General features: G+C 50.4%; 1 protein-coding gene across 1 annotated transcript in view; it reads left to right on the top strand.

Moving 5' to 3' along the window:
- GRIK4 (glutamate ionotropic receptor kainate type subunit 4) overlaps window positions 1-27415 on the top strand; it is a 183033-nt gene that overhangs the window by 128704 nt on the left and 26914 nt on the right. The window contains exons 14-16 of the mRNA XM_032595059.1: window positions 9237-9350; window positions 21576-21685; window positions 25872-26045. Coding sequence (XP_032450950.1) covers window positions 9237-9350; window positions 21576-21685; window positions 25872-26045 — 398 coding nt within the window. The remainder of the gene's footprint in view (window positions 1-9236; window positions 9351-21575; window positions 21686-25871; window positions 26046-27415) is intronic.

Consider the following 27415-nt stretch of genomic DNA (forward strand, 5'->3'; position numbering starts at 1 on the left):
AGCCTGGGCAAGCTCTCTCCTGAGCGGGCTTACGGCGGGGGGGGGGGGGGGGGGGGGGGAGGGGGACTGGGCCTGGGAGGGTATAAGGGGAAAAGGGAGCCCTCTGGCCGGGATCCAGGGCCCCGAGTCTGCCTTAGGCTGGAGGATGAGGATTGTATCTGACCGCATCCAGGTCATGACCTGAATCCGGTTGTAACATTCTGACTTCCTGATAAAATCCCCCCTGCTTACAGACATCTGCCTGATTCTGCTGTCAGCGCGAAGGGACTCGAGGGCAGGCCACGTTTGGTGGCTTGTCCTCCCGTGTCCTGCACCGTGGGTCATCCTGGTTGTTCATTAGGGACTCGCCGTGTGCCCACTTTGGGAAAATCACTGTGCCCAGTGCAGCCATCAGAAAGCCACATAAATGGTCCTAATACTCCGTATGGGTCTGAAGCTCACTTTCTCCTTGTCCTAGCTCTGTGTACTTGAGCAAATTACTAACCTCTCTGGGCCTCGGTTTCTTTGTAAAACGTGACCAATGGCAACTTTGAAATGCTATATGCATTAAATATTTTAAAATCCTTGTCCCTGCTTCTTATAATCCAATGGGGAGCTAAGATATGAATGTCTACAACGACACTAAGAATAATTAGAAAGGCTAATATCTTCTGAGTTATTCTGTGCCAGGCAGAGGCTTTGCACGGCTTCCTCATTTAATTCCCACAGAGGCCCCATGAAGGTAGGAACTGCTGTTATGCCCACTTGATGGAAGAAGAAACTGAGGCACAGAGAAGGTAAGTCCTTTCCCAAGGTCACACAGCTAGTAAGTACAGAGTTCGAGTACGAGCCCTGGCCCCCTGTTCAAATCCAGGGCATTATATGTCCTATGCCACGTGAGTGGTATAAACAGTGTCTTATCACCTTTGGTGATATGAGGACGGGCTCATTCCTGGGGAGGCCATAGAAGTTTTTGCCGAGGAGGTAAGCTGTGAATGGGCCTTGGAGGGTAGGTGGCGATGTGGGTTGGACATTCTAGGTAGAGGAAGCAACACCTTGGGAGCCACTGCTGTCAGGAAGTACAAGGTGTTTGGAGTCAGCCGAGCCAGACTGGTGCAGGGTGGGGGAGCCCAAAGGGTCCTGGGAAGTGAGGCTGAAGTCACAGGAATTCATGAGGGCGGACTTCAGGGGAGTGAGGATCGTGGATAATTTTTTAAGAGGGAGGAAGGGTAGAGTTGTCGTGGTGTCAAAGTTCATCTTTTTAGAAAAAGAATATTAATAGCCACTATGTATTGAGCATCTGTATATGCCGGGCCCTGTGCTTTGTGCGTTACATGTCATTTGTCCTCACAACAGCCCTGAGCTGGTGATTATCATCTCCATTTACAGAAGCGAAAAGTGAGTTTGGAGGGGATGTAAAACCTACCCACTGTCACACAGTCGGTGACTGGCAGGGCTGGCACGTGAGCCCGATTTGGCCTGGTGCCGGTGATGCGTGGCAATGGAGTCAGAGACGTGGAGGGAGGGCTGTGTGTCCTTGACATTGACCTCATTCAGGAGGGCCGGGCAAGGGGCTGAGAAGAATGGCTGGCTAGGAGGTTCAGCAAGATAAGGGCTGGAAAGCATCTCTGGGACGTGGTACCATGTCCAGCTGGCTGATGTTGATGGAGTGGGGGCATGGACATCAGGTTGCCCTGTGTGCAGTGGTATAAAGGGCAAACAAGCGGGGCGCCTGGGTGGTTCAGTCAGTTAAGCATCCGACTTCGGCTCAGGTCATGATCTCGCACTCCTCGAGTTTGAGCCCCACATCAGGCTCTGTGCTGACAGCTCAGACCTTGGAGCCTGCTTTGGATTCTGTCTCCCTCTGTCTCTGCCCCTCCCCCACTCATGCTCGGCCTCTCTCTGGTTCTCAAAAATGAATAAATGTTAAAAAAAATTTTTTTTAAACAGCGAACATGGGAAGATAATAATGAGGATGGTCCTTTCTTGCCTCTCTTTAATCTTTTTTCTTCACTAGAGCCAATTGAATTTGGTGCAGGTTCGCGATACAGCCTCTGAAATGAAACTGCCCAGGTTGGAATCCTGGCTCTGCCTTTTATTTGCTGTGCAACCTTGGGCAAGTTCCTTAACCTCTCTATGCCTCACTGTGCCCTGTAAAATGGGGATAATAATAGTAACTTACCTCCTAGGGGTTTTGTGAGCAGTAAGTGAGATGACACACAAAATGTGCTCGGTCCAGCTCCTGACACACAGGAAGGGCTATAGGTGTTAGCGAGGTTAGTGTTCCAAACTGTATCTTGTAGGCCATCCACTGCTTAAAATACCCAGGGCCATCCAAGTTCTTTTCAAGCTGTCGCCTCTTCTGCCTGCCTCTCCAGCCTCATCTTATAGCAGGCTCCTCAGTCCTGTGTCGTCCAGCCACTCTGGCTTTCTTCCAATCTCTGGAATGCACCACGTCTCTTTCTGCCTCGGGGCCTTGGCACATGCTGTCCTTCCACTGGACGTGCTCACCCCAGGCCTTCTCACAGGTAGCTCCTATTCAGGCAACTGCATCTCCTCTGGGGGAAGCCCCCATAGACCTCCCAGACTCTGTCACCCCCCTCTTGTACCTTCTCATGGTGCCTTATATGACCCTTTTATAAAACCTGTTGCAGCTGTAATTTTACAGATAGTTCGACTGTCTCATGACTGTCCACCTCCCCTCCGGACTGCAAGCCCTCTGCTGCACGGGGCCACGCCTGTATCTCAGCACCTTGCACGCCGCCTACAGCAAGGCGGAGAGTCCGTAAAGAGGGGTGAGGGAATGCTGAGCGTTGCAGAGGAGGAGGGGACAGTGGGGGCTGTGCAGGCTGTCGCTGCCTACCCCGAGAGCCCACACTCAAGGTGGGGAACCCGGGACACAGTGCCTGCTCAGTGGCCCCATATCATCCTCAGCCAGGGCCTAATGTGCGTTAGTTATCCTTCCCTGGCAAGCCTCCCTGATGGACTCGGACGGAGCTCCTCCCTATCTGGGTATTTATATGCGTTATGCCAGCTCCCATCTTGCAGCCTCAGACCGGCCTTGCTTGGAATTCTGTAAGCCTCTTCGATATACAAGGGATCTCCAGACACAATTACCTTGGAGTGAAGGTTTCCAGGAATGCTCAGTACAACCTCATTCTGTGTAGCATTTTCTCATTCCAACTGTAGCCTCCCAAAGCTTTCCAGAGTTAAGTAACACAATTACAGAGTTAAATAAATGGCAGCAAAGAATGGGAGGCACTATGGGGCCTGAGTAGCAGGTGAAATAAGGGATGTGTACAGATGTGACTGGCAAAGGGGCGGAAAGCGGCTGGCATGGAAAAACAGCCGGCCCCCCCGCCGCCCAGGGGGCAGGAAACTGAGGACTTGGTGGGGGGGGGGGCAGGGGGACCGGGTAAAAAAAAAAGCCAGAGAAAAAAGATCTAGAAGCCCATCAGAGATAGCACAGCGGATCCGAGAATTCAAAGGAAGCTGGGAGGTCATTTCATCTGCTGTCCCCAGAGGAGGATCACATAACAAGGAAGACACTGTGGGAAATGACTGAGTTTGGTTTCCAAGCTGAGTGTCCATTTTTTCCCTGAGTTTTCTAAGCGTGGGGACAGCATGAGGCCTCAGAGGGTCCTTAGGTGAACCTTCAGAGACAGGCAGCCACACCAGAGAAGCACGTCCTGTCAGCACAGCTCTGTGCATGTCCCAGGTCACCCGGGAAAGACCACCAGGGGCCAAGTGTCCAGAGGCCACTGCCCTACCTGGAAGTAGAACAGCCTGGCTGCCCCCAGCACCGCCACCCAGACGTTCCTACTCATCCCAGGTTAAGATATCGTCTCCAGAGGCCCTTGTTGAGATTATCATCCTAAAGGCAAACATTTACCGAGTACTTATTTTGAACCATTCTCTTTCTCAGCAATTCTAGGAGGTAGGCACTGTGATGACCCCCACTTTGCATATGAGCAGACTGGGGCTTAGAGAGGTTCAGTGTCTCGCCTAAAGTCACACAGCAAACAAGTGCGTACTAACAGAGTCAGGACAGGTCTGCCCCACACAGAAGGCTGAGTCTTAGCCCTGTGTCAACGGCCACTCCAGACATAGGTCCAGCATCTCTCTGGACTCTCCCAGGCATTGTCCACACTGTATAGCCCGGTAAAATGAGTCCCAGAGAGGCCGAGTTGCTCTGGGCACATGGCCTTCCGCCCTGTCCCACCTCTCTTTAGCTTGGTTCTCTGGGAGGTGGGAGGGGGAGGCTGGGCTGAGGCCACCGGAGGCCATCGGCCAGTGCTGCTGGGGCACTGCTGAGGGGGTGGGAGCGCATGTTGCCCGAAAGAGGGCAGCAGCTCTCTGAAAGAGGAGAAGGACACAGAAGAGTGTTTGTTCCCTTCGGGCTGTCCGGGATCTGCGGCCATCAGACGCCTTCCCGGCGGTAGTGGTGTTCTCAGGGAGGCGCAGGGTGGCGGCAGCAGGTTCAGGCGACCCGGGAGCCCTGCTGGGAACCTGCCGCCTTCTTCCCAGCCAAGCCCCAGCTCCCGGGAGGAGAGCGGCAGCCACACTGGGCCTCCAGGCTTTGATAGCAATGGAGGCAGTTGCATGACCCCTATTAAACTCCACGAGGCAAAGGATAGTCTGTTTTGGAAGTCACCTCCAGGCTGGCTCCAGCCTGCCCTCCCCTTGTAAATTCTACAAACATCCAGGAGATAAAAGAGGGGGATCTCTCAGAGGCAGAACATGAAGCTCTTCAAAGAACACTTTCAATTGAAAATGGGGAGGAGAGCGGGTTTTCGGAGGGAATGTATTTATACGCCCCTGTGTGCCCGCGCGTGCACAGACACACACTCAACACCCCGAGACCAGGAACACCATGCTGCATACAGAACTCTCTACCAGTTCTCTTTTGTCAGCCCTCCCTCTCTTCCTCTGGCTCTGGGGGTCCCAGCCTTTTCTGGTTTCCCTGCCCGTGGGACCGCTCCCAGACCTGCTCTCCAGATGGTGGTGCACTTTCCCGACCTCTCTGGATTTCCTTGCCCTGCCTGGGGTCCCTGTCGGCTGCTGCTCTTTGCCGACACGTCTGGCAGTTTCCTCCTCCGAGCTCATTCTCCCCAACCGCTCCACAGCATCCGATTCTGCCGACCGCTGTCATCTCCTTGAGCAAAAGGAGTCCGTTAAACTAAGCTCCGCCTCTTCTAGCAAAGCGAAATGCCAAGTGTGAGGTCTGGGAGCTGGAAGAAGACTTTAGAGGGCATTTGGCTGAACCCTTTCATTTTACAGTGGCTACAACTTTGGCCCAGAAAAGGGAATGACTTGCCCACGGGCACCGTGAGTTTGTGGCCCAGCTGCAGCAACAGCCGGGTCTTGAGATGTCCTGCCTACTGCTTTTTCCACGGGAGAGCACAGCCCTCCTGCTGTGAGCGGCCAAGAGACCCGGCAGGGCTGGCCTGGGCTATCGGCATGCCCGTACTTCCTTCCTTCCCCCACACTGACAGATGCTAACAGTTTAACATTCCCACCTCCCTTTGGCCGTCCGTTTGGTTTCGTGGCATATCATCTCATCGAAGATGGCTGTATAGCATAATGTCTTTTTTTTAAGGTTTACTTATTTATTTTGAGAGAGAGAGAGACAGCGTGAGTGGGGGAAGGGCAGAGAGAGAGAGAGAGGAAGAGAGAGAATCCCAAGCAGGCTCTGTGCTGACAACGCAGAGCCCGATGCAGGGCTCCACCACAAGGGAGTGTGAGATGGTGACTTAAGCCGAAACCAAGAGTAAGACGCTTAACCGACTGAGCCACCCGGGTGCTCCTGTAGCAGAATGTCTTTTTTTTTTTTTTTTAATTTTTTTTTTCAACGTTTATTTATTTTTGGGACAGAGAGAGACAGAGCATGAACGGGGGAGGGGCAGAGAGAGAGGGAGACACAGAATCAGAAACAGGCTCCGAGCCATCAGCCCAGAGCCTGACGCGGGGCTCGAACTCACGGAGTGCGAGATCGTGACCTGGCTGAAGTCGGACGCTTAACCGACTGCGCCACCCAGGCGCCCCCAGAATGTCTTTTTAACTAAGATGAAATAAAATGCAGGCACATCTTTTGGAATAACCTGACCCTGAGAGGTTGTTGCTGATACTTCAGGATGCACGGAAGCCAGGGTAGACAATTACTATTCTATACTAAGTTGATTAAGTGTAAGAAACAGCCACGAGCACACCTCCGTGGTTTCTTCTGGCTTTTTCCCACCCCACCCCTCCTTTCCTGCCTCCCCTGCCCCCAACTAGTTTGAGAAGCGTCTCTTTGTGAGTGGACAGAAATGCCCTGTCTGAGCCTGGGGCACACACCCCCTCTGGGTATGTGGTAGTTCTGTAAGCACCCAGGAAAGTATCACTCCTGTGACACCGTCCATTTCCACCTTTCTCTCCATATGGAATTGTTTTACCATAATGTCATTGTTGGCCAACGTTTATAAACGTGTGCCATGATTTCCAAATTTCAATTCAAAGTTTGCCCTTTTTTGGAGGAAAGCTGTGTGAGGAAAAGAAACTTGGGGATAGAGGGGCGCCTAGGTGGCTCGGCGGCTGAGCGTCCGTCTTTGGCTCGGGTCATGATCTCACGGTCCGTGAGTTCGAGCCCTGCGTCGGGCTCTGTGCTGACAGCTCAGAGCCTGGAGCCTGTTTCAGATTCTGTCTCCCTCTCTCTCTGCCCCTCCCCCGCTCATGCTCTGTCTCTCTCTCTCTCAAAAATAAACAAACATCAAAAAATTAAGAAACTTGGGGATAGAGTTGTTGAATTTGGTTAATTTGGGGGGTGGATGGAATATGTGCTCTTAAATAACCAGAGGAGGGACCGGAAACTGTGTACCTTTGCCCATTTTATGAGTTTTGGTTTTCCTGATCTTTTCTTCAGTTCCTTCAATCCAACCCACTTAACTCGTCTCCTCCAAAGGTTCATGCAGGGCTTGGGCTGCCAATTGGCTGGAAACCCACACTCATGAGTCTGACATCGCACCTGCTGGGCCTTTGTGCTTGGTTGATTTCTGTTGCTGTACACCTGTGCTCTCGAGTGGGCCTCCAGCCAGTGCCGCTGTCATCGGGGGGCTGAGGTTCTGAAAGGCCCCAGCAGCCCTCCAAAGTGTCCCAAATGAAGGTGTTAACAATCTTCTCATCAAACTTCATTTTTTAGTCTCAAGGATTGATTCACTTGATAGCAGCAATCAGCGCTCTCTTGGAGAAACGCAGAATGAGCACAATGAGGCATTCACATGTTTATTTTTTATTAGAAATCTCTTACGTCTTCACCCTTGTTTCTTTTATTTAAGCCCGGTCTCACTTTATAAGGCCCTGAGTTTGTTAACCTACGCCAGGATCACGTGGCCGCTCTGGCAGACGGAACACGGACCAGGAGTGGAGACTCAAGGTTGAAATGCAGAAGAGACTGACCTTTGCCAATGGATTTATCCTTCTTGTACACAAATCTCAGATTCCCTTGTGTGCACAATGAGGGCCAGCGTGTGTATCTCTCTATTTTCTTTGCAGTGATTTAGGAAGAATCATGTACGTGCGCGCGCATGTGTGTGTGTGTGTATGTGTGTGCGCTCGTTCAGAACAGCCCGGCCTGTTTGTAGATGGTTGGACACTTCCCTTTCTTATTTCTCTCTGCCTCTTCTCCATCAGCTGATCCACCAGAATTAGAAGAAGGAGTTAAGCTGAAATGGAAATCAGTGTAGGCTAGTCTGAGATACACGCCCCGGTTATAAAACATGGCTCTTCAATATTAGTGGTAGTCAGGATCACGTGGGCAACTTGTTACAAATACAGACGCTGGTGACCCGCCAGCACAGTCTGATTCAGGGGGTCTGGGATGTGACTCAGAAATTTGCATTTTAAGGGCACCTGGATGGCTCAGTTCGTTAACTGTCTGACTTCGACTCGGGTCATGATCTCACGGTTCGTGAGCTCAAGCCCCATATCAGGTTTTCTGCTGTCAGCACAGAGCCTGCTTCAGATCCTCTGCCCCCTCCCCATCTCTCTCTCAAAAAAAATAAACATTTTAAAAGATCTCTCTTCCCCTCCCTCCCCCTCAAAAATAAATAAACATTAAGAAAATTTAGAAATTTGCATTTTTGTAAGGCCTGCAGGTGATTCTGATGCTGGTGGTCAGAGACTAGATGTGGAGAATCCCTGTTAGAGAATTTCTGGGAAGGGTCCTCGCCCTGTCTTCACCTCACATCCTTGGCTTAAGGATGAGGTCAAGGACATCTAGAGACATGAAGCGACTAGGCTAAGTTAGTTGATGAGGGCAGCACGCAGACCAGAACTGTGTACAGTTCTGGGCTTGTCCCCTCCATACCATGTGCAAAGGGAGCCGACCCAATAGGAAGAAATTGAATTTGCTTTGCCACAGGATGGGTTTCAGTTAGGTTCAAGGAAGGACTTTCTGGCCACGAGGAGCATCGAGGAAGCCTATAGCATCTCCTTACCCAGAGGGCTTGAATTCAGGACAGACTGTTATCCAAATTGGGCACCTGAGGTGCAAGTAGAAGGAGAAAGAAAGAAAGAAAGAAAGGAAATGTCCTTGGAACAGATTCTGGTGGTTTTGCATGAAGGGCCAGAGACCCTTCTTTTAGTTCTGTGGCACCTGAATTTTAACCTTAACAGCAACGTAAGTGGCCAGGGGTCCCGGAGGCCCCAGGTCCAGCCCCAGCTCTGACAAGGACAGACTCTGTGACGTCGGGCCACCAGCTCAATTTGAGCCTCCGTGTCCTCACCATGAAATGAGTGGGGTTGCATTAGATTGTTTCTCATTTCCGTGGTTACATCATTTTTGTTTTTCACTGTAACTGCCTCCCACCACGCGTCCTCTACAACCTGGCAACTCCATCAAGTTCTGTTGACAGAGCAAATTAAGAAGTTGAATTTAAAAACTACTTGATGTTGAGAATCCAGCAGCCTATGTGCCAGTTTTCCCTCGCCTAGGGCGTTTCGAGACTATCTCTGAACGGTCTGTAGTGATGCCCCCGGCTTTTTATACTTACTGATGTATTTAGAGGGGTCTGACCTCAAATGACCATAAGTTATAGCTTCAATACCCATGTCCTGTTATGTTCAGGCCTGGGATGTACTGTGACTATCTAGAGCCACTTCCCACACAGAGAAACCAGACTAGAGTGACATCTCCCCAGTAGTGATGACCTCTGGTCACAAGTCCCCATACCTGCATCTAACAAGGCCACCCCACTGATGGGCTTTCTCTGTCCTTTCAGAAAGCAGACCTGGCTGTGGCAGGCCTCACCATTACTGCTGAACGGGAGAAGGTGATTGATTTCTCCAAGCCATTCATGACTCTGGGAATTAGCATTCTTTACCGAGTTCATATGGTAAGAGACTTATTTTATAAGCATTTATGTCATTAAAGTTATTTGCATGCAAACACTGAGTTATATGGTAATAATGAATGACTCACGGAAATATTTAGATTTCAAGACTTAAATGCAAATGAGCTGGGCTATTTTTTCCCCCATCAGCTGCACGGACTTGCAAACAGGAAGAATGGAAAAGTCACACTTGTGGGCTTTCCAGTAAAAATTGCTTCTGCCTCACTGAATAGAGATGACCAAGAGTGATTGCTCATCCCTTGGTGCACAGGGTGTGGGACCACAGAGTGGTCACTCTGCTTCTGCCTGGGGACAGGGTCCCCAGTCCCGATAAGTTATCCCAGCCTTTTCAAGGATCTCACCGACTCCCCGGTGCACCTTGGTTCACGCCAAGCATTGCGTCTGGTGAGGGAATGTGGACTCTTTCCTCTCTGGGTTATCCATACTGGTGAATAGATAACATCGCTTATCTCTGGTCTGTCCCCTCTTCTGCGTCCTCGAAAAAAAAAAGAAAAACAAAAGAAAAGAAAGGTTTCTCTGGTTAGGTTGGCTGGCGCGAGTACAGTGAGCGTCTACAGGAGTTTGTGAAAGCACACCAATGGGCAGCGGAGGACGGGCCTGCCAGGGTACCCTGGCTGTACCCCATCCACAAAGTGGATAATAGTTACGTTGCCCGTGCAGAGTTGACTTTCCGTAGTTTTCTTACCAAACCAGAAGAAACTTGTTCTCATCCTTTCATCCAAACTGTCTCTAAGCGCACAGCTATTACGTGGATCCCCCCCCCCCCAATACTCGAGTCATTATAGGTGTCCAAGGTCACGTTAACATGGTGTCTTCCAGTGTGTTTCCTGGCACCACCAAAGGCTGCCCTACAGGGGAGGGATCAAGAGCTCATCCCACGGGCCAGCTGAAGAAGTGACCCTCTGGCTTCTGACTCCTTCCCAGGCCCCAAATCCCAGCCCTGCAGAAAGGGGATTGCTTGTATTCACAGTCCCAGCCTGGGTGCACGGAGCTGGTGCTGCGATGGCCCATTTCTGCAGGAGGAAAGGTCCCCTCGTCACAGAGCCCATTCAAGCAGCTCGGAAGAGCGCTGTCTTGTGCTGGGCCTCAGCATCCGTCACGATCACAGCCCGTCTTAGGAAAGGAGGCCAATCCTCTGAGAGGGGAGGCAGCATCGAAATCCCAAGCTCTCTAGGCTAAAACAGAAAAATGTGAGCAGTTGGTCACTGTAGACGCTGTCGCTGATGTGTGTGTCTTGTGAATTAAGGGGGATTCTGATTCCCCCTCCTCTTTTTCACGACGATGAGAGCTCCGGTTCATGGAGCACCTCCCATGTGCCAGACACCTGTGATGTTAGGCACTCTTGTTATGGGTTGAATTGTATCCCCTCAAAAGACATGTTGAAGTCCTAAGCCCCAGGACCTGTGACTGTGACCTTATTTAGAAACAGGGTCTCTGCAGATACAATCAAGTTAAGATGAGGTCATACTGGATTAGGGTGAGTCCTAATCCAATGAGAGGTGTCTGTATAAAAAGAGAGAAATGGGGACACAGGGGAGAAGACCATGTGAATTTGGAGACAGGTTGGGATGATGTATCTACAAGCCAAGAAACGCCAAGGACCACCTGAAGCTTCAGGTGACAAGGAGGGAGTCCTCCCCTAAAGCCTAAGGGGCGCCTGGGTGGCTCAGTCGGTAGAGCGTCCGACTTCGGCTCAGGTCATGATCTCACAGTTTGTGAGTTCCAGCCCCGCGTCGGGCTCTGGGCTGACAGCTCGGAGCCTGGAGCCTGCTTCAATTCTGTGTCTCCCTCTCTCTCTGCCCCTACCCTGCTTGTGCTCTCTGTCTCTCATAAATGAATAAACGTTTTAAAAAAATTTTTTATAAAGCCTTCAGAGGGAGCACAGCCCCACTGACACCTTGATTTTGAACTTCTAGCCTCCAAACTCTGAGACAATACATTTCTGTTTTGTTTTTTTTTAAGCCACCCAATTTTTGACACTTTGTCATAGCAGGCCCTAGGACACCAGTACACTCGGGTTATTCTTATAACAGTGAAAGAGCAGAGTTCAAACCCAGGAATGGTGTGATTCGAGCTTGCTCTCTCTGTGACACCAGGCTTGCCACCCCCTCATCTGTGTGATCTTTTTTGGATAACGTGTTCTGGAAAGCATTCTTGTGTGCCTTCTCTCATTCGGTCCTTCGGACTGTTCTTTGAGAAAAGAGGGAAGGTATTATAATTCCAAAGTGACAGGTGAGGAAGCTAAAGTCACATTTGGAACTAATACAGGGCTGGGCCTGGAAGCCAAGTCTCCTAATTCTGGGGACAGTGTTCTTGTCACCCTTACACCTGTCACTACTCCCTCAGCTATTGTCCAGCCAGGACACTCTCTTGAACCCACCCCACCCCACCCCAGTCTTGCTACCGAGCCCTGAGGGAGCATCCCAAAGTAATGGGGACATAGAAACTTTCTCCACGCCACATTGCTGTGGCCAGGCTGTACAACTAGGCTCTGGCCTTGATCTCTTGATGAATGCCAAGGATTCTAGAGCCTCGCTCATGACCCGATGGACTGTGTGGGTGAAGGCACCTGACACCAAGTGTTTCCACTCACTGTCTGGGGACATCTGCTGTTAGGCTGCCCTCACCACCCAGGCCACCACTGCCTGGAATATCAGCTCTGGCCAGATCAAAATTCCCATTCACCAACCCTCCGGACACCCTTAATTGGATTGTTGGCCAAGTGTTTCCTACCACCACAAACCCATGACCGCATTAGTTCTTGGGTTGTGAAGTTTTATGTGTCAGCTTGCCTTGGCTGTGATGCCTAGATTTCTGTGAAGGTATTTTGTAGAGGTGATTAACCGCTATCATCAGTAGAGGAGATTACCCTTGCTAAGGTGGGTGGGCCTCATCCAATCGGTTGAAGGCCTTAAGCGCAAAAACAGGTTTCCTGAAGCGGAAGGAATTCTGCCTCGAGAATGTCGCTTAGAAATCCTGCCTGAATTTCCAGCCTGCCTTATATATTTGGGCTTAACTGCTCCCACAATGGCATGAACCAATTCCTTAAAGTAAATCTCTTTACACACACACACACACACACACACACACACACACACACACATGCATCCTGTTGGTTCTGTCTCTCTGGAGAACCCTAACTGATACGGTTCCCCTTTCTGTTCAGGACCCCTCCCCTCTTCCAGCCTAGTACGCCACATGGCTGCTTAGATCTGATTTATAACGGGGGGCCGAGCTGGGTAAAAACTGAGTACTGGCGTGAACAGCTTACCCTAAGCAGAACTGACAGTTTATGCATTCATTCAACAAATATTTATTGAATGCATTCTGTGTGTGAGGCAGTTTGCTCAGAAAGTACCAAAAAGTCAGCTGGGGAGAGAACAATCCTGAATCAATGAAACCAGGGGAGACCTGGTGAGAACAAATTGGAGGTGAACTTGGCCGCATCTGAAACATCTGTACCCTGAACTGGCAGAAACAGCGGATGCCGAAGGATAGCCCAGCCGAGTTCACCACAAAAGCCTAGATCTAAAATTACACAGAGAAGCTATCTTTCATAAAATGGTGTTAAGTTAACAAAATTAAAGTTGAATACTGAGTATTTATCATTTTGTGAATTTTCTCTAATCGACAGTTACCTGTGAACAACTATATGGTAATTTAATTTCACTTATAATCTATTCATGACCTAGAATCTCTATCTTTATTCTATGACTGAGGTCACCTGAGTCATGAGTGATTATTACCAAAAAGTGAGCATCTGGCGATAGTCGAACCTGTGTGCAAAGGTTAAAATAATTAACCCGGAGTATAAATGCCTATTTAGAAAATATTGCCGAACCCTCCAAAAATAATAAGGATGGCAGGAATGTCTGTGAAGTCGAAAGGCAGTCAGAAATAATTTGGGAATTTCCGGCAATCTGAGATTACCTAGGGTTTTTCTTGAACATGGGATCACCAAGAGGTAATTATGTGGTCCTCTCCTTCTTCTCACTGTTGGGGTATAATGTCTGTTTCTGCCCAGGCATCTCTAGGACCAAAATCAGAAGAATGTTTCGCTCTCTGGACCACCTACTCCCTGCCGCTCAGAGGCCAGCCGAGCATTCTGGCTTTGGCATTTGTTGTTGTTGATCCCTCCCCCGCTTTTGAACACTCTCTCCATTCCTGGGATCCAGGTCACGGTTTCTTCCTGCTGTTCTGATCGTTGCCTCTCCTGCATTTCTGTGGACCCCTCTTTCTCTGTCTGTCTACCCCATGAATGTCCCTGACCCATTTTCCTTCTCACTCTGACAACTCTCTGCTTGGGTAATCTCACCTACTACCAAATCTGTAAGTCTGGCCGTGACCGCGCCCCTGAATTCTAGAAGCGTATTTTGAACACATAACTAGACATCACCTAGATGTCTCACAGGCCCCTGGATGTCTCATGGGCACCTCAAAAACAGTGTCAGAAGCTGTATTCAGTCTAGTTCTGCCTGCTTCTCCTCTGTCCCATCTCAGATCATCGCATCTCCGCCCAGTGAGCTGAGCTGCCCTTCACTTCTCTTACCCCTCCACCTTCACTTGGTCAGCTCACCTCCTAAACAGTTCTCAAGTATGCTATCCATCTCCCAATGACTCCACCTGGTTCAGGCTCTCTCTGTCTCTAAGCCTGCTGCTGCCATTATGGTGGCTTGTGTTCTCCTTGAGGTTAGAGTGTTTCTTATGCAGTACAGTATCTTCATCAAAGGAGCCCAGGGGCGCCTGGGTGGCTCAGTCAGTTAAGTGTCTGACTTTGGCTCAGGTCATGATCTCGCGGTCCGTGAGTTCGAGCCCCACGTTGGACTCTGTGCTGACAGCTTAGAGCCTGGAGTCTGCTTCAGATTCTGGGTCTCCCTCTCTCTCTGCCTCTTCCCCACTCATGCTCTGTCTCTGTCTCTGTCTCTCTCTGTCAAAAATAAATAAACATTAAAAAAAAATTTTTTAAAGGGGGGTCAAGGGCATTGCCAGCACAGTGGAGTGGAAGTCCTGGAACCAGATAAAACACGTACGAGCTGCATATCACCCGTGTCTCAGTTTTTTCATCTGCGAAAATGGGTTGTCATGCAAATTTGATGAGGATACAGCAGTACATAAGTAATGCACTTACAGCAGTGCCCGACACATACACAAGAAAGTGTTAGCTGTTACATTTCGTAAATGTATGTGACTTGCTGAGGATTGTAGTTTTTTAGTTTACTGTTATTTTTTTTAATAAATGCAATCGTATCAGCCTCCTACTTCAAATCATTCACTGGCTGCCCATCATTTGCAAGACAAAGTCCATCCTTCTCAGCCTGGAGAATAAAGCTGATTTTTCCTGTTCCGCGCCTCACCGCAGGCATCTGTACCCCATACTGCTCGCCGCTTCACCATCAAGCTGGCCTCTTCCTGTCCCCTACCTGGATTCATGCCCATCTGCTTGCCTCTCAACCATGTAACAGACTCCTCCCTAGCCTTCAATACCCAGCTCAAATGGCACTTGCTCTTCAGCGTGAGTCCCCCAGATGGAGCCGATTGCTTCTTTCCCCGAGCAGCTGCCCCCTGCCCACACCTCTAGTATAGCATTCATATGCTGTGTTGCACTATTCTTCATCTCTCCTCAAGTGGATCCTAGTGGGAGATACATTGAGGAGAAGGTACCCTCTTGTCAGGCCATACATTTCTATGATCTCATTTTTGGTATGGAAACGTGATCATCCCAAACAGGCAATATTAGCTTCGTAACTATGGAGAGAAGAAAGGCAGGAAGGAGGATGAGGGAAGTACCCTGTGGTCCTGTGGGCAGTGAGCACCACCTTCCTTTGTGGCTCCTGATGGCGCAGTACAGAGCCCTAGGAGCCTGACTTCCGTTAGGAGGCCTAGTATCCCAAGCAGCAGAACGAATGCCCTAAATAGGTTTCTTTTTTTTTTTTTTCTTCCTGACCTTGACTCCAGTGGTCTTGAGAACAGGAAGAGATGGGAGGCAGATATCACGGGCATCCTAGGGGCATCTTCTGCTCCAGGCCTACATGGCTGCCACCAGGACTCACTTCTCCCTCCCGCCCTGAGCCCGCGTATCCTACATGCAGCATCGTACCCACCTGACGGGGCATCGGAATCCCTGGCCGGGGCCAGATGATCTCCCAAGCCATACATACGGGGTCCAGCCATTAGAATCTGAGGTGTCCCCTGGTACTCTACGGATGGGAATCAAGTGACAGGACATCTGAAGTTCAAGGCTGTCTCGATTTCCTTGGCATATCGGCTCTTTCATTCTTACTGAGAAGTTCTGCATATACTGTAACAGTAGAACCCCTAGGCCATCTGCAGTGCCGGGTTTAATGATATTGACGCACACCATAAGCTCTCAAAGATCTGTGTGAATGGAGGGGAGAAGAGCCCAGAAAAACGAAAACATTCCTATTTAACATTAGAGCGTCTCATGCAGTTTCTGCTCTCTTTCTGCAGCAGTAATTTGCCTAATGATGTTTTGCTCAGATTAATATTAAAGTAAGTTTGTATTCCTCAAGCACGCACTGACTGTCGTAGCAAGGCATCATCAGAGCGTGCCGGAAGCCAACCTGAGATTTGACATTTGGCATAGATAGCCCCCAGATGCATAATTACATTTAAAAAATTCAGAGTTGACATATTCAGCGAGGTTGGGTGTACGTCCAGGATACCTGTGTGTTGACTAACATCTGCCTGGCATCTCTTTATTTATGGAGCTCTTTCGCCTATAGTCTCTGGTTTCGTACAGCAATCCCCTGAGGCAGGTAGTGGGATTCCTGTTTTACACGGAAGGACTCTAAGGCTAGCGGTGGCTAGTGGTGCCATGGAAAGAGGAAAGAGCACAACGGTGGAAGTTGTATTGAACCGAGTTTCTGGTCTGCAAGTTCATACACTCCCAACTACCCATCTTTATGGTATAGTTGGGTGTATTTCTCTGCGTCAAGGCCTTGTGTCAGCCGAATTTTCAAAATCCTTTCTTTTTCGACTTAGAAAAAGGAGGGAGGCACCTGGGCGGGGGAGCTCAGTTGGTTAAGCGTCTGACTTCGGCTCAGGTCATGATCTCATGGTTCATGGGTTCGAGCCCCGTGTGGAGTTCTGTGCTGACAGCTCAGAGCCTGGAGCCTGCTTCGGATTCTGTGTTGCCCTCTCTCTCTGCCCCTTCCCCACTCATGCTCTGTCTCTCTCCCTCTCTCTCTCTCAAAAATAAACAAACATTAAAAAAAGGGGGGGGGGGTTGGAAGTTCTCCACGTCCAGTGTGGAGCTCAGTGAGGGGCCTGAGATCAAGAGTCAGGCACTTAACCAACTGAGCCACCTAGGCTACCCTCAAAATCCTTTCTAATCTGAGGATATTATCTATACTATACCATACTATACTATGCTATGCTATACTATACTATATTGTACTCTATTATCCCGTATAGTGTCCCAAGACAGCCAGAGCACCTTGGATTACCTTGAAAACGTAACTTTACTGTTTTCTCCCTGTACTGTCCCGCTCTACCTCTGATTAACAAATGGGAAAGTTTTATACTCTGTTCTTTTCCCTTAACTCCTAGCTAGAGTCTTCTCTGTCAAGAAAAGTAAAAAAAAAAAAAAAAAAAGACAGTAATTAAAAAGTGAGAGAGAAATAAATGCCAACATTAAATTAATGCCCAGCATTTTCGCTGGATATATTACCCATATTTTCAAGAAGGTCGGTTTCATTTTGGAAAGACTGTCTAGAAAAATGGAGAACAATGCTAAGTAAACCAGTGAGTCATTTCTAATACTGCTTAATACGCTGCTGTAAGAAAACAGAAAATGAATCGAGTTCTGTTCCTTAAAGCTAAGCAACATGATAGCCCATATAATGGAAATATGGTTTCCTGAGCATATGATCATTTTAATATGGGTTATTTATTGAGCGTTCCTATCCCAAGAAGCTCAAGGTGTTTTATCAACATTGCTGTAGTAATTCTCACATTCCCCCTTCATGTTGATTGTTGGGTCCCATCTTCTGGAAGAAGGAAATCGCACCCAGGGATGTTGAGCAGCTTGTGTAGAATCACTCAGCAAGTCAAGGTCAGTGCCAGGATTAGAACTCAGGTCTCCTCATACTAGACTTCCAATCAGCAGAGTGAAAATAGATAAGCTAGTATGTGAGTTACATAGGCAGCAAACCCATGTGGGTAGTTTTCGTGAGGAGGGATTAATTGCTTGCTTTTTTTTTTCTTCTTGGCTTCAGGGGTGGGAAGTGCATGGTAGACCCAACTATGATCAAGGCAGCCCATTGCAGACACACTGAGGAAAGCTGTCCATGGGTTCCCAGGGTGGGACAAGAGGAAATCATCTTCTTCTGCCTCTTCCAGGAGACATGGAGACTTTGTTCTTTTATCGCTTCAGCCCTAAAGAGTTTTTATTGACCTCTGACCACGGCCAGTAGTTGAAAGAAGACTCTGAATATGCTGCCATTTAGTTCTAAAGACTGGCAAAACCACATGGAGGGCATGGGGAGAGCAGGGGGGGCAGAAAGAGAGTCAGCGTCACTAATTTGTGTGATGTCACCACTAAGGAAATGGTGACTAGGATACACAGCCCTTCCAGAAACACGGAAGAACCCGCCACACATCCGACCCACTCTGTGACTTTGGCGGAAAGGCTGAGGCGGAACTGAGTTCCAAAGGTTGGAATCACTGGCTTCTAAAAGCCATGTTTCCAGAAGAGAGCCTGGTATTGCGCTAATGGCTTCCCTGGCGAATCCTCACGATTCATGTATCATAACACACAGGAATGCTAGTAGGAGTTATGGAAAGTGACTGTGGCCACGTGGCATTCTCCCCCCAAGCATCTTTAGCGTGTGTCACTACAAGACAGAAAAAGGGATTTCTTGTCCGCTGAGCAAGAATCAATATAAAAAGAAGTTCCATCCTTTGTCACTTACTGCCTCCTCCCTCCCCCTTCCCTCATGGCTACCATTAGAGGGAAGCCAACACGTATGTAGCCCTTACTGTGTGTTAACTCAGCTAGCTCTCAAAACCACCCCCTGAGGTAGGTTTTATTGTTACCTTCATGCTACAAAAGAGGAAATGGAGGCCCAGAGAGGTTAAGTCACCTGTCCAGGGTCACTCGATTGTAAGTGGCAAAGCCGGGATTCAGTCCCGAGCAAGCTAGCTCCAGAGTCTGTGTCTCAATTCACTGCCTGTCCTGAGTCACCTGGCTCTGGTGTCCTTACGCATCTGGCTCCGGACCCTGGGAGAGCACCAGCATTCTGACTATAATTCATTTCTTCTAGTACACATAGAATTCAGTATCACTCATCAGGTTGTTTTTGTGGATAAGAGGGATTTTCTTTATTTTTAAAATTATTTTTTTAACGTTTTTATTTATTTTTGAGACAGAGAGAGACCAAGCATGAACAGGGGAGGGGCAGAGAGAGAGAGGGAGACACAGAATCCGAAGCAGGCTCCAGGCCCCGAGCTGTCAGCACAGAGCCCGACACGGGGCTCGAACTCACAGACTGTGAGATCATGACCTGAGCTGAAGTCGGATGCTTAACCGACTGAGCCACCCAGGCGCCCCGATAAGAGGGATTTTCAACATGCAAGGGGAGTTTAGGGCCACTTTGCAGGTCCTGTGCTAACATTCAAAGGGCCTTACCATGCTGGGATTGCCATCATTTGGTGACCAGCCCCTTGAATCTTTCCCACCATCAGACAGCATCATGAGTGCTGGCGCTGGTGTGGTCAGTCTGAAGTACCGTACAAAAGTCAAGGAACTAGTTAAATTTTGGTGCCATCTGATTTTCAGCTCCGTCCGTGGGGCTTGGCCTGTCCTAGATGGTTGGGGCATAGACTGGATATAATCAGTTATCTGCCTCCAAAGTGGCTATCGTCCCCAGAAGCAACCGGCCCAACTCGCAGTCAACAGAGACAGATATAAATCAATACAAATGCCTATCAATGTGACAGAGTCAAAATAAATGATGATGGGTATAAATAAATAATGTGTAAGCGCACTTTAAGGGGTTGAGATGGAGTAGGTTGGGATCCTGCTGGCATTGGGGAGCAGGCGTGAGATTAATTAGGGAGTTTATTGGAGCAAGTTGCAAAGATAAAGGAGGAAGAGGGAGACGCGGTACAGCTGCCATCTGAATGAAAGAGAAGTGGCATCTCTATGGCGCAGCTTGACGAACGAGCACCGGAGAAATTGAAGGCATCACCACTGATTTGAGCAAGGCACTTAACCTCCCCGGGTCTCAGTTCTTCCATCTGTCAATATAGAGGACTGGGTATTGAAATCAAGGGAACATTGCGAAACGTTTTGAGTTCTCCAGAAGGAAAGTATCACCATCATATATCTCTGGGTTAAGGAAAAGCTGTTATTCGGAAGAAGTGCCTGTGGCATATAACACCTGATTTGCCCCCAAGCACCAGTAACTCAGATGTCTTTGGGGAAGGAAGTGTTCTGATGCATCCGCATAGAAAAAAAAAATAAATAATAGCAGGTGTTCAGAGCCTGCAAGGAACGTACTTCTCTTTGGCATCACCTAAACAGCTTGGGCTCAGCCCCGACCAAGGCGGTAGACGCCCAGACCCAAATCTCAAATAACTGCCCCCTCCTTGCTCTTTTGGTTGGCGTCAGTCAATCGCGAGAAGAATCAGATGTTCCCTTGCCAGCATGACTGATACATTTCCAGTGGAGCTATGTTTATGTCTTGATCCTCGTTTGTGTGGTGTTCTGTGTTTTATAACTTGAGTCTCCAGGAGTTTTTCCCATGACTGTGTGTCATTCCTTATCACCCATAACCAAATATGGCAGCTTTAAATAGTGCTGTCATTTTTCTCGATTCACTCGTTGTGATATAATCAGGTATAGATTTCTGACACGGAGCATCTAATGGGGTTTCAGATTCAGAAAGCAACAATGAAAGATTTTTCCCCCCTGGGTATTTCTCAATTGAGAGACACAGAAGGAAGTAGTCATGAGCGACAGGGCACTAGAATTCATGTCTGTTTGCCCAGAGAAACCGCAGCAGTATGGAAGGACAGAGAGAAAGACGAGCTGGAGAGAGCAGGCCATATGTAGAGGGGGCAACCACCACTGAGCTCCAGCCAGTTGACAAGGTGGGCCCAGTGTTTCTAGAAAGCCCCATTTTGCTGGAAAAAAAAAAAAAAAAACAAAACAAAAAAAAAAACAAAGAAAAAGCCAGAAACCTGGATTTTTACATGACATCTCCCAATCACGTAATGTTAGCAACGGATACAGAATAGGTAAACATTGCAGGGTAGACAGATTAGGGGAGGGCTGTCTGTGGTAAGCCACCAGTGTGTCACCTTTGATCTAAGGTACCTCCAACCAAGACCAGAGAAAGGTGTGCACTCGTCCAAGACCACACAGCTGCAGACAGCTCATTCCAGTTTGCTCTCCTCCAGAAAAATGTCTGGGAGTTTGGTGGCCAGGTGTCTGTTCCTGGCTCCATCCACTGTCGCCTCTGACTCTGGCCAGGCACATCCCTGGGCTGGGGACAGCCCACATTTCCCCACAGCATTATGCTAAGAGCCCTGAGCTGTGTGTCAGAAGGCATGCATTTGAGACTCCACTCTTCCACTCCTCAGCTGTGTAACCTTGGACACATCTCTTGACTGCCCTTGGCTTTTGGTTTCTTCGCTAGTCAAATGAACATAATAATCTGCCTCATGGCACCGTCCTGAGGTTTACAGGAGAAATCTCACTCGGTGTGAGATCAGCCCGCAAACAAAAACATCAAGGGGCCTGTCACGTTAGCATCCTCATGAGAAAGACGTGAGTGTCCGAGAGGGGTGCTGTTATACTCCACCACAGACACCAGTGGCTCTAAGGTGCCCCTGAGCCCGCCATGCCATCCCCGGGGGCGGGGGCGGGGAGGACACAGGGCAGTAGGTAGGGGGTGCTGAGCGCTGTTCCACTTGCCCAGCACAAAGCCTTTCTCAACCTAGGAAGTGACATGCCTCCAGCTGTTCCTTTGTTTCATCTGCTGAGGTCAGGGCTGAATAGGTCTTGGAGCAGCCCCTCTGCACCTTGGGTCCCAGTGCCATTGAAACCGGTCACCCAGAACCTGACGCAATGCCATCTGGGGCCAGACCCGCACTCCCCATACCCTCCGCCCTGCCCTGCCCTGCCAAGGGCCATCCTGACTGAATGTGTATGGTGAATCTTGGTTTTGTCTCCATTTCCAGGGGCGTAAACCTGGCTATTTCTCCTTCCTGGACCCATTTTCTCCAGGCGTCTGGCTCTTCATGCTTCTAGCCTATCTGGCCGTCAGCTGCGTCCTCTTCCTGGTGGCTCGGTAACGCTCCTCTCCCCGTCCCTGTCCTCACACCGCCACCTCGCGTCCGCTGCGGAGAACTGCATGGGAGGGGTGGGGAGCAGGACACCTTGGCACCACACAGGAGGGGGTAGGAGAGGGACTCAGGACCCGACCTGTCCTCTGCCCTGCTGTCCACCTGGCACTACCCGTTCCCCCACGTACATGCACATGTTCCCTAATGTGCATGGTGAAGACAGGTGAGCTTGTCTGAATTTGCTTCTGCATCCCTCCTCTTCCCCTTCCTCTTCCCCCCCATCTCTGGGCCCCCTGCTTGTGGGGGGGGGGGGGCTTGGGGAGAGAGCATGGTGGGGAGGAGGGAGACAGGATTGATCACTATGCGTTTGGCTGCCCTGGCATCAGACCTCACCAGGATCTGCTGCAGAGTGCTAAGTGACAAGAAACAGAGCCTGTGAATCCAGAGTGAGGGGACCAGAGGCCTCGTGGCATGGGCGAAGGAGGAGGTTCCCTCTGGAGAGGGTCTGGCCCATCCCCTAGTCTGGATCTGCCAGTGAAAACACAGCTGCCTTGGTGAATGGGAGCCATGGAGGGTGGTACGCGACAGGAGGACGGGTTGGAGAGAGGCATTTGCAAGTTGTGTCGAGTTGAGACAATTGGTCCGGATCGGGGGTTGGCGAAAATTAATCCCTCCCCTCTCGCTAGGAATAGAAACTATCCCTGGGCCTACAGAAGAACCTGAGAGCATCCCGTGGCTAAGACCGCCCATGAATGTGCACAGAGAGGGTTGTTTGTCTCTGGGGCTGGGCCGTTGGATCAGCCTGGGCTTCAGGAGAGCCAGCTTACCTATCCGGAAACAGAACAAGCCCTTGTGGTTCACAGGTCACTCACTCAGAATCCCAGCTCCCTGCTCAGTGCTCAGCTGACCATAGTGGGGGGACCAGAAAGGGCTGTTACCTAGGAGCAGAGAACCACAGAATGGGCTTCAAGGGAACTGGCAGTGACTCTGTTCCAGCTGCCTCCACAGCAGTCTCCTTTGCCTCAGGGCCACAGTGGCGGGGCCAGATGATTCTAGCGTATGTCCCAACTCTGCCTGGCAGGGTCTTCCCCAAGGGCATGTCTGCTCAGTGGCTCAGGGAGAGCATGTGCTCTCTCCAGTTGGAACACGGAGCCCCAAGGGACAGCGGAGTGCTTAACCCCCAGGGCGGCCCCCAGCCTGCCCAGGGAGTATTCTATCACCCAGCCTGTGCCTCTTCCAGTGGAGATCAAAGCCAAGTTGAGGAAAGTCATCCTGAACCCGTGAGATCCAGCCAGACAGAGGAAGGCCTTGCTTACAAGCCAGTAGTCTTCAAAGGCTGCTGTGTACCACTCATCTACCCTCTCGGGCCTGTAGGCACTGCCACTATCAAGGATCTGTTGTCACTGACAACGGACGAGACACGCAGGAGGTTGGCACGCTGCGTGACACTTTCCCTCTCCACTCCACCGCACTGTGTGCTGCAGCTTTTAGGAAGCTGCCTGCCTGAGCCCTGGCTCCACCTCTCTGAAATCCACTCTTGCCCCCTTCAATTGAGCCCCTGCGGGTAGCCAGCCACAGCTCTCAAGGGCCCCCGAAGGCCCTGGAAATAGTCTTAGGGCTTGGTTCCTAGATATACAGACATATAAGCCCGCTTCCCCATGCCCACTGCAGCCTAAAGCTTTTCAACCAGCCCCAGGGGCTTCAACAACCCTTCTTCCCTGCCCTAGACGTGCACGCACGCACACACGCGTGCACACACACACACACACACACACACTCTCACTCACTACCCCCAGGATCCAGCATTAACAAAAAGATTAACCAAAAAAATGTACTAAAGGTCTGATTATACCACCTTGTGTGTGTGTGTGTGTGTGTGTGTGTGTGTGTGTGTGTGTACATGGGATAATTTACCGACCTGAGGTAGGTACTGGTTTTCAAATAGGGTTCCATAGGGCAGGAAGGCTCTTGGGAGGCACCAGAGACTCTGGAGGTGAGAAGAAGCCTGAGCTCTGGAACCTCAACTCCTCTTCATCCAAACCAGTTCTGCTTTTATCTCTTGAGCTACTGTACTGCTGGGTAAGATTTTAGAGGTGAAAAGAAATGTTTGGAAACCACTGATCTAAGGCAGCCGTTCCCAAGCCAGCTGATATCCGAGTCAGACAGGGAGCTTTTAAAAAGTTTGATTCCCAGGTCCGATCATCTCGGCACCTCTAGGGACGGGGCCGGGGAATCTGTATTTTTGGAGCTCACTTCCAGTGACCTGTAGGCTTGGGAACCACCGAGCGCAAGCCAGCTCCGTAGGCCACAGAGAGAAGGAGCACATGTCAGGACGCGGGCCAACGATGACACGCTGGCATCATACTCAGGAACAAGAGGCGGCAGTGGAAATGTGGGCGAGCCACTGTAGAGTGAGTGCCGACGAGGCTGGGGGAGGGACAGGAAGACCAGTGATGCGAATAGTACCCTGTGAGCACACGGTGCCTGCCCTGCTCGGCACACGCCCAGACACATCTCTCTCGTCAGAGCTGGGATGCTTTGCGTGGGCGACCGGCCAGGGCCACTGAGCAGAGGAGGGAAGGCGTGCGTCTGGTGGGCAGGAAGACGGGGTGTTCTGGGCATCAGGGAGGGAAGGTGGGGGCAGGGAGCTTAGAGCAGCCCTTCTCAACCCCGTGTGCCCATCACACTGACCTGGGGGGCTTTAAAAAATACTGCACCTGGACAAAACAAATCAGAACCTCTGGGAGCAGAATCTCGTCTTTGACATTTCTTTCAACGCCCCCAGGTGAGTCTGAAACAGAAACAGGGTGGAGACCCTCGGCCCAAGGGACAGTCTAGGCCAGTGTTTCTCAGCGTGGTCCCTGGACCAGTGGCATCTACATCACGGAAGAACTTGCATATTCTTAGGCCTCACCCAGACTTACTGAATCAGGAGCATCAGGGGCCCAGGCCAGCAGTCTGTGTTTGTTTGGTTTTGTTTTTAAATTTTTTTTTCAACGTTTTTATTTATTTTTGGGACAGAGAGAGACAGAGCATGAACGGGGGAGGGGCAGAGAGAGAGGGAGACACAGAATCGGAAACAGGCTCCAGGCTCCGAGCCATCAGCCCAGAGCCTGACGTGGGGCTCGAACTCACGGACCGCGAGATCGTGACCTGGCTGAAGTCGGACGCTTAACCGACTGCACCACCCAGGCGCCCCTTTAAATTTTTTTTTAATGTTTGTTTATTTCTGAGACAGAGACAGAACATGAGTGGGGGAGGGGCAAAGAGAGAGGGGGACGCAGAATCCGAAGCAGGCTCCAGGCTCTGAGCTGTCAGCACAGAGCCCGACGCGGGGCTCGAACTCACAGACTGCGAGATCATGACCTGAGCTGAAGCCAGACTCTCAACCAGCTGAGCCACCCAGGCACCCCATCAGCAGTCTGTGTTTTAACAAGCCTTCTCGGTGATTGCAATGTAGGCTAAAGTTCAAGAACTTTAAAGTTCAAGAACGAGTTCAAGAACTTGTTCAAGAACAAGCTGTTCTAGGCTGAGAGTTTTCTTTTCTTTTTTTTTAATTTTTTTTTTAACGTTTATTTATTTTTGAGACAGAGAGAGACAGAGCATGAACGGGGGAGGGTCAGAGAGAGAGGGAGACACAGAATCTGAAACAGGCTCCAGGCTCTGAGTTGTCAGCACAGAGCCCGATGTGGGGCTCGAACCCACGGACCGTGAGATCATGACCTGAGCCGAAGTCGGCCGCTTAACCAACTGAGCCACCCAGGCGCCCCTAGGCTGAGAGTTTTCTAACTGGCTCTGTGGGGCCCTGGGATCCCTCTGTGACCACTTTGGGGACTAGGGGGTGCAGAAAACGGAGCTTCCCCGCTGTCTACCCCTGACACTCCCAGCTTCCAGTCACTTTATTCTAGATTTGGAGTTCCACATCATAATTTATTTGGGAAAAAAAAAAAAAAACATTTTTTTTTTTGATGAAAGAAAAACAGTTTGAAAACTGCCAACATACTCCAACCCCCTCAATTTGGGGGTTGGGAAAATCCAGGTCCAGCAGAGGGAAGTGGCTTACCCAAGGCCACAGGCCAGGTCCTGAAGCACAGAGGCGAGGCCAGAAAGGAGAGCCGCTCCCACTGACTCCAGCACTTTCCATCATGCCCACCCTCCGTGGCACTAGTCTATGTTCCTTTTCTCCCACAGGTTGACCCCCTACGAGTGGTACAGCCCCCACCCCTGTGCCCAAGGCCGGTGCAACCTCCTGGTGAATCAGTACTCCCTTGGCAACAGCCTCTGGTTTCCTGTTGGGGGATTCATGCAGCAGGGGTCCACCATCGCCCCCCGAGCCTTATCCACCCGCTGTGTCAGTGGCGTCTGGTAAGATCCGGGGCAGAGAAGGGGCCAGGCCCAGTGGGGTGGGGACACCAAGGGAGTCCTCAGATAAGCCCTGCTCTGGCTGCGGGTAGGCGGGAACCTCACAGAGAGCTCTGCCTTTCAAAACAGATTAGCAGGGAGCTGGGTTGCATTCCGCCAGCTCAGAAGGCCTGGGAGCACCGGGTTGGGCACACTTTGGGCCATCTTATCTGGTTCCTCTTTCCCTCTGCCTCAGAGGCCTGGATACAGAGGGGAGCCAGGGCAGGAAAGGAGATGCAGAAAACAGCCTTGTAAGGCCCCCGGCAAAGCGATTGTAACTTGCTGACCTGAAAATGACCTGAGGTTGGGTGGCTGGGCCTGCCAAGGCATATGCAGATTTATGCAAATGTGAGTGTGAAACAGGGCTTGGCTGCTGGAAGAATTCAAACCTGGCTGTCACATCTCTCCTCCTCTACCAGCTTTCTCCAACTTTGTGCCTCTGCGCCCGGCTCTGGGGCCTTGCCCGACCTGTCCACCTCGGCAGGTGTGGGGAAAGGCAAATTCTTAGTAGCTCAGAGCCGGACGGGACCTCAGGAGCCGTCCACACGGGCAGTCCGCCAGCCTCAGCCTGAAACTCCCTTCTCCTCTTGGCTCGTTCAGGGCGAAAAGAATACGGTCGAATGATTCGATGCATGGAAATGCAATTTGCAAACTTGAAAATGATACATAAATGTGTGGACTCATAGCTGCTATTTGAGCATTATGGGGGGGAATGAAACAGACATACATATGTGCGTGTGTGTGCGCGCGCGCACGCGCACGTGTGTGCGTGTAGCACAGAGAGGCACATTTGCAGAGTACCGGTCCCCACCCTCACGTAAAAACCCGCTGTCGGGTTTGGCTGTCACAGCCTATAGGACTTCCAACCCTGGTTCTCTCCCCTCCTTCTCAGCCCGTGTAAACCAAAGGAAAAGTGGCGTTTTCACCCTTGGACATCAGTGTCTGGACATTTACCAGAACCACTGGACTAGAGCTGATGGAGAGGTGAAAACGCAGCTGGGATTTTTGTTTTCTCTGCTAAATGATAAATACAGTAGGATTTAAAACATCTGGGCAAGGTGCTCACCCATTCTCAGATAGTGCCCAGAAATCACCAAGTGGATCAACGGGGACAACCCGGCTTAACATTCCACCGGGAAAAAGGGGCGGTCTTGGCAGGGAAAATCACAGAGTTCCCTCAAAATCCTGGAAATCTGGACAGAAGCCCTGCAGACAACAGAAGTCAGCTGCAGACTCTGATCTCTTTCTACCTGGGGCTTTGCCTTCCAGAGGGGGGTGTTCCCATGCCCTGCACGTAGGGCCCCATTGTCAGGTTCATCCACCTGTCAGATCCC

The sequence above is a fragment of the Lynx canadensis genome, chromosome D1, assembly GCF_007474595.2.
Source record: "Lynx canadensis isolate LIC74 chromosome D1, mLynCan4.pri.v2, whole genome shotgun sequence".
Lineage (NCBI taxonomy): Eukaryota > Metazoa > Chordata > Mammalia > Carnivora > Felidae > Lynx > Lynx canadensis.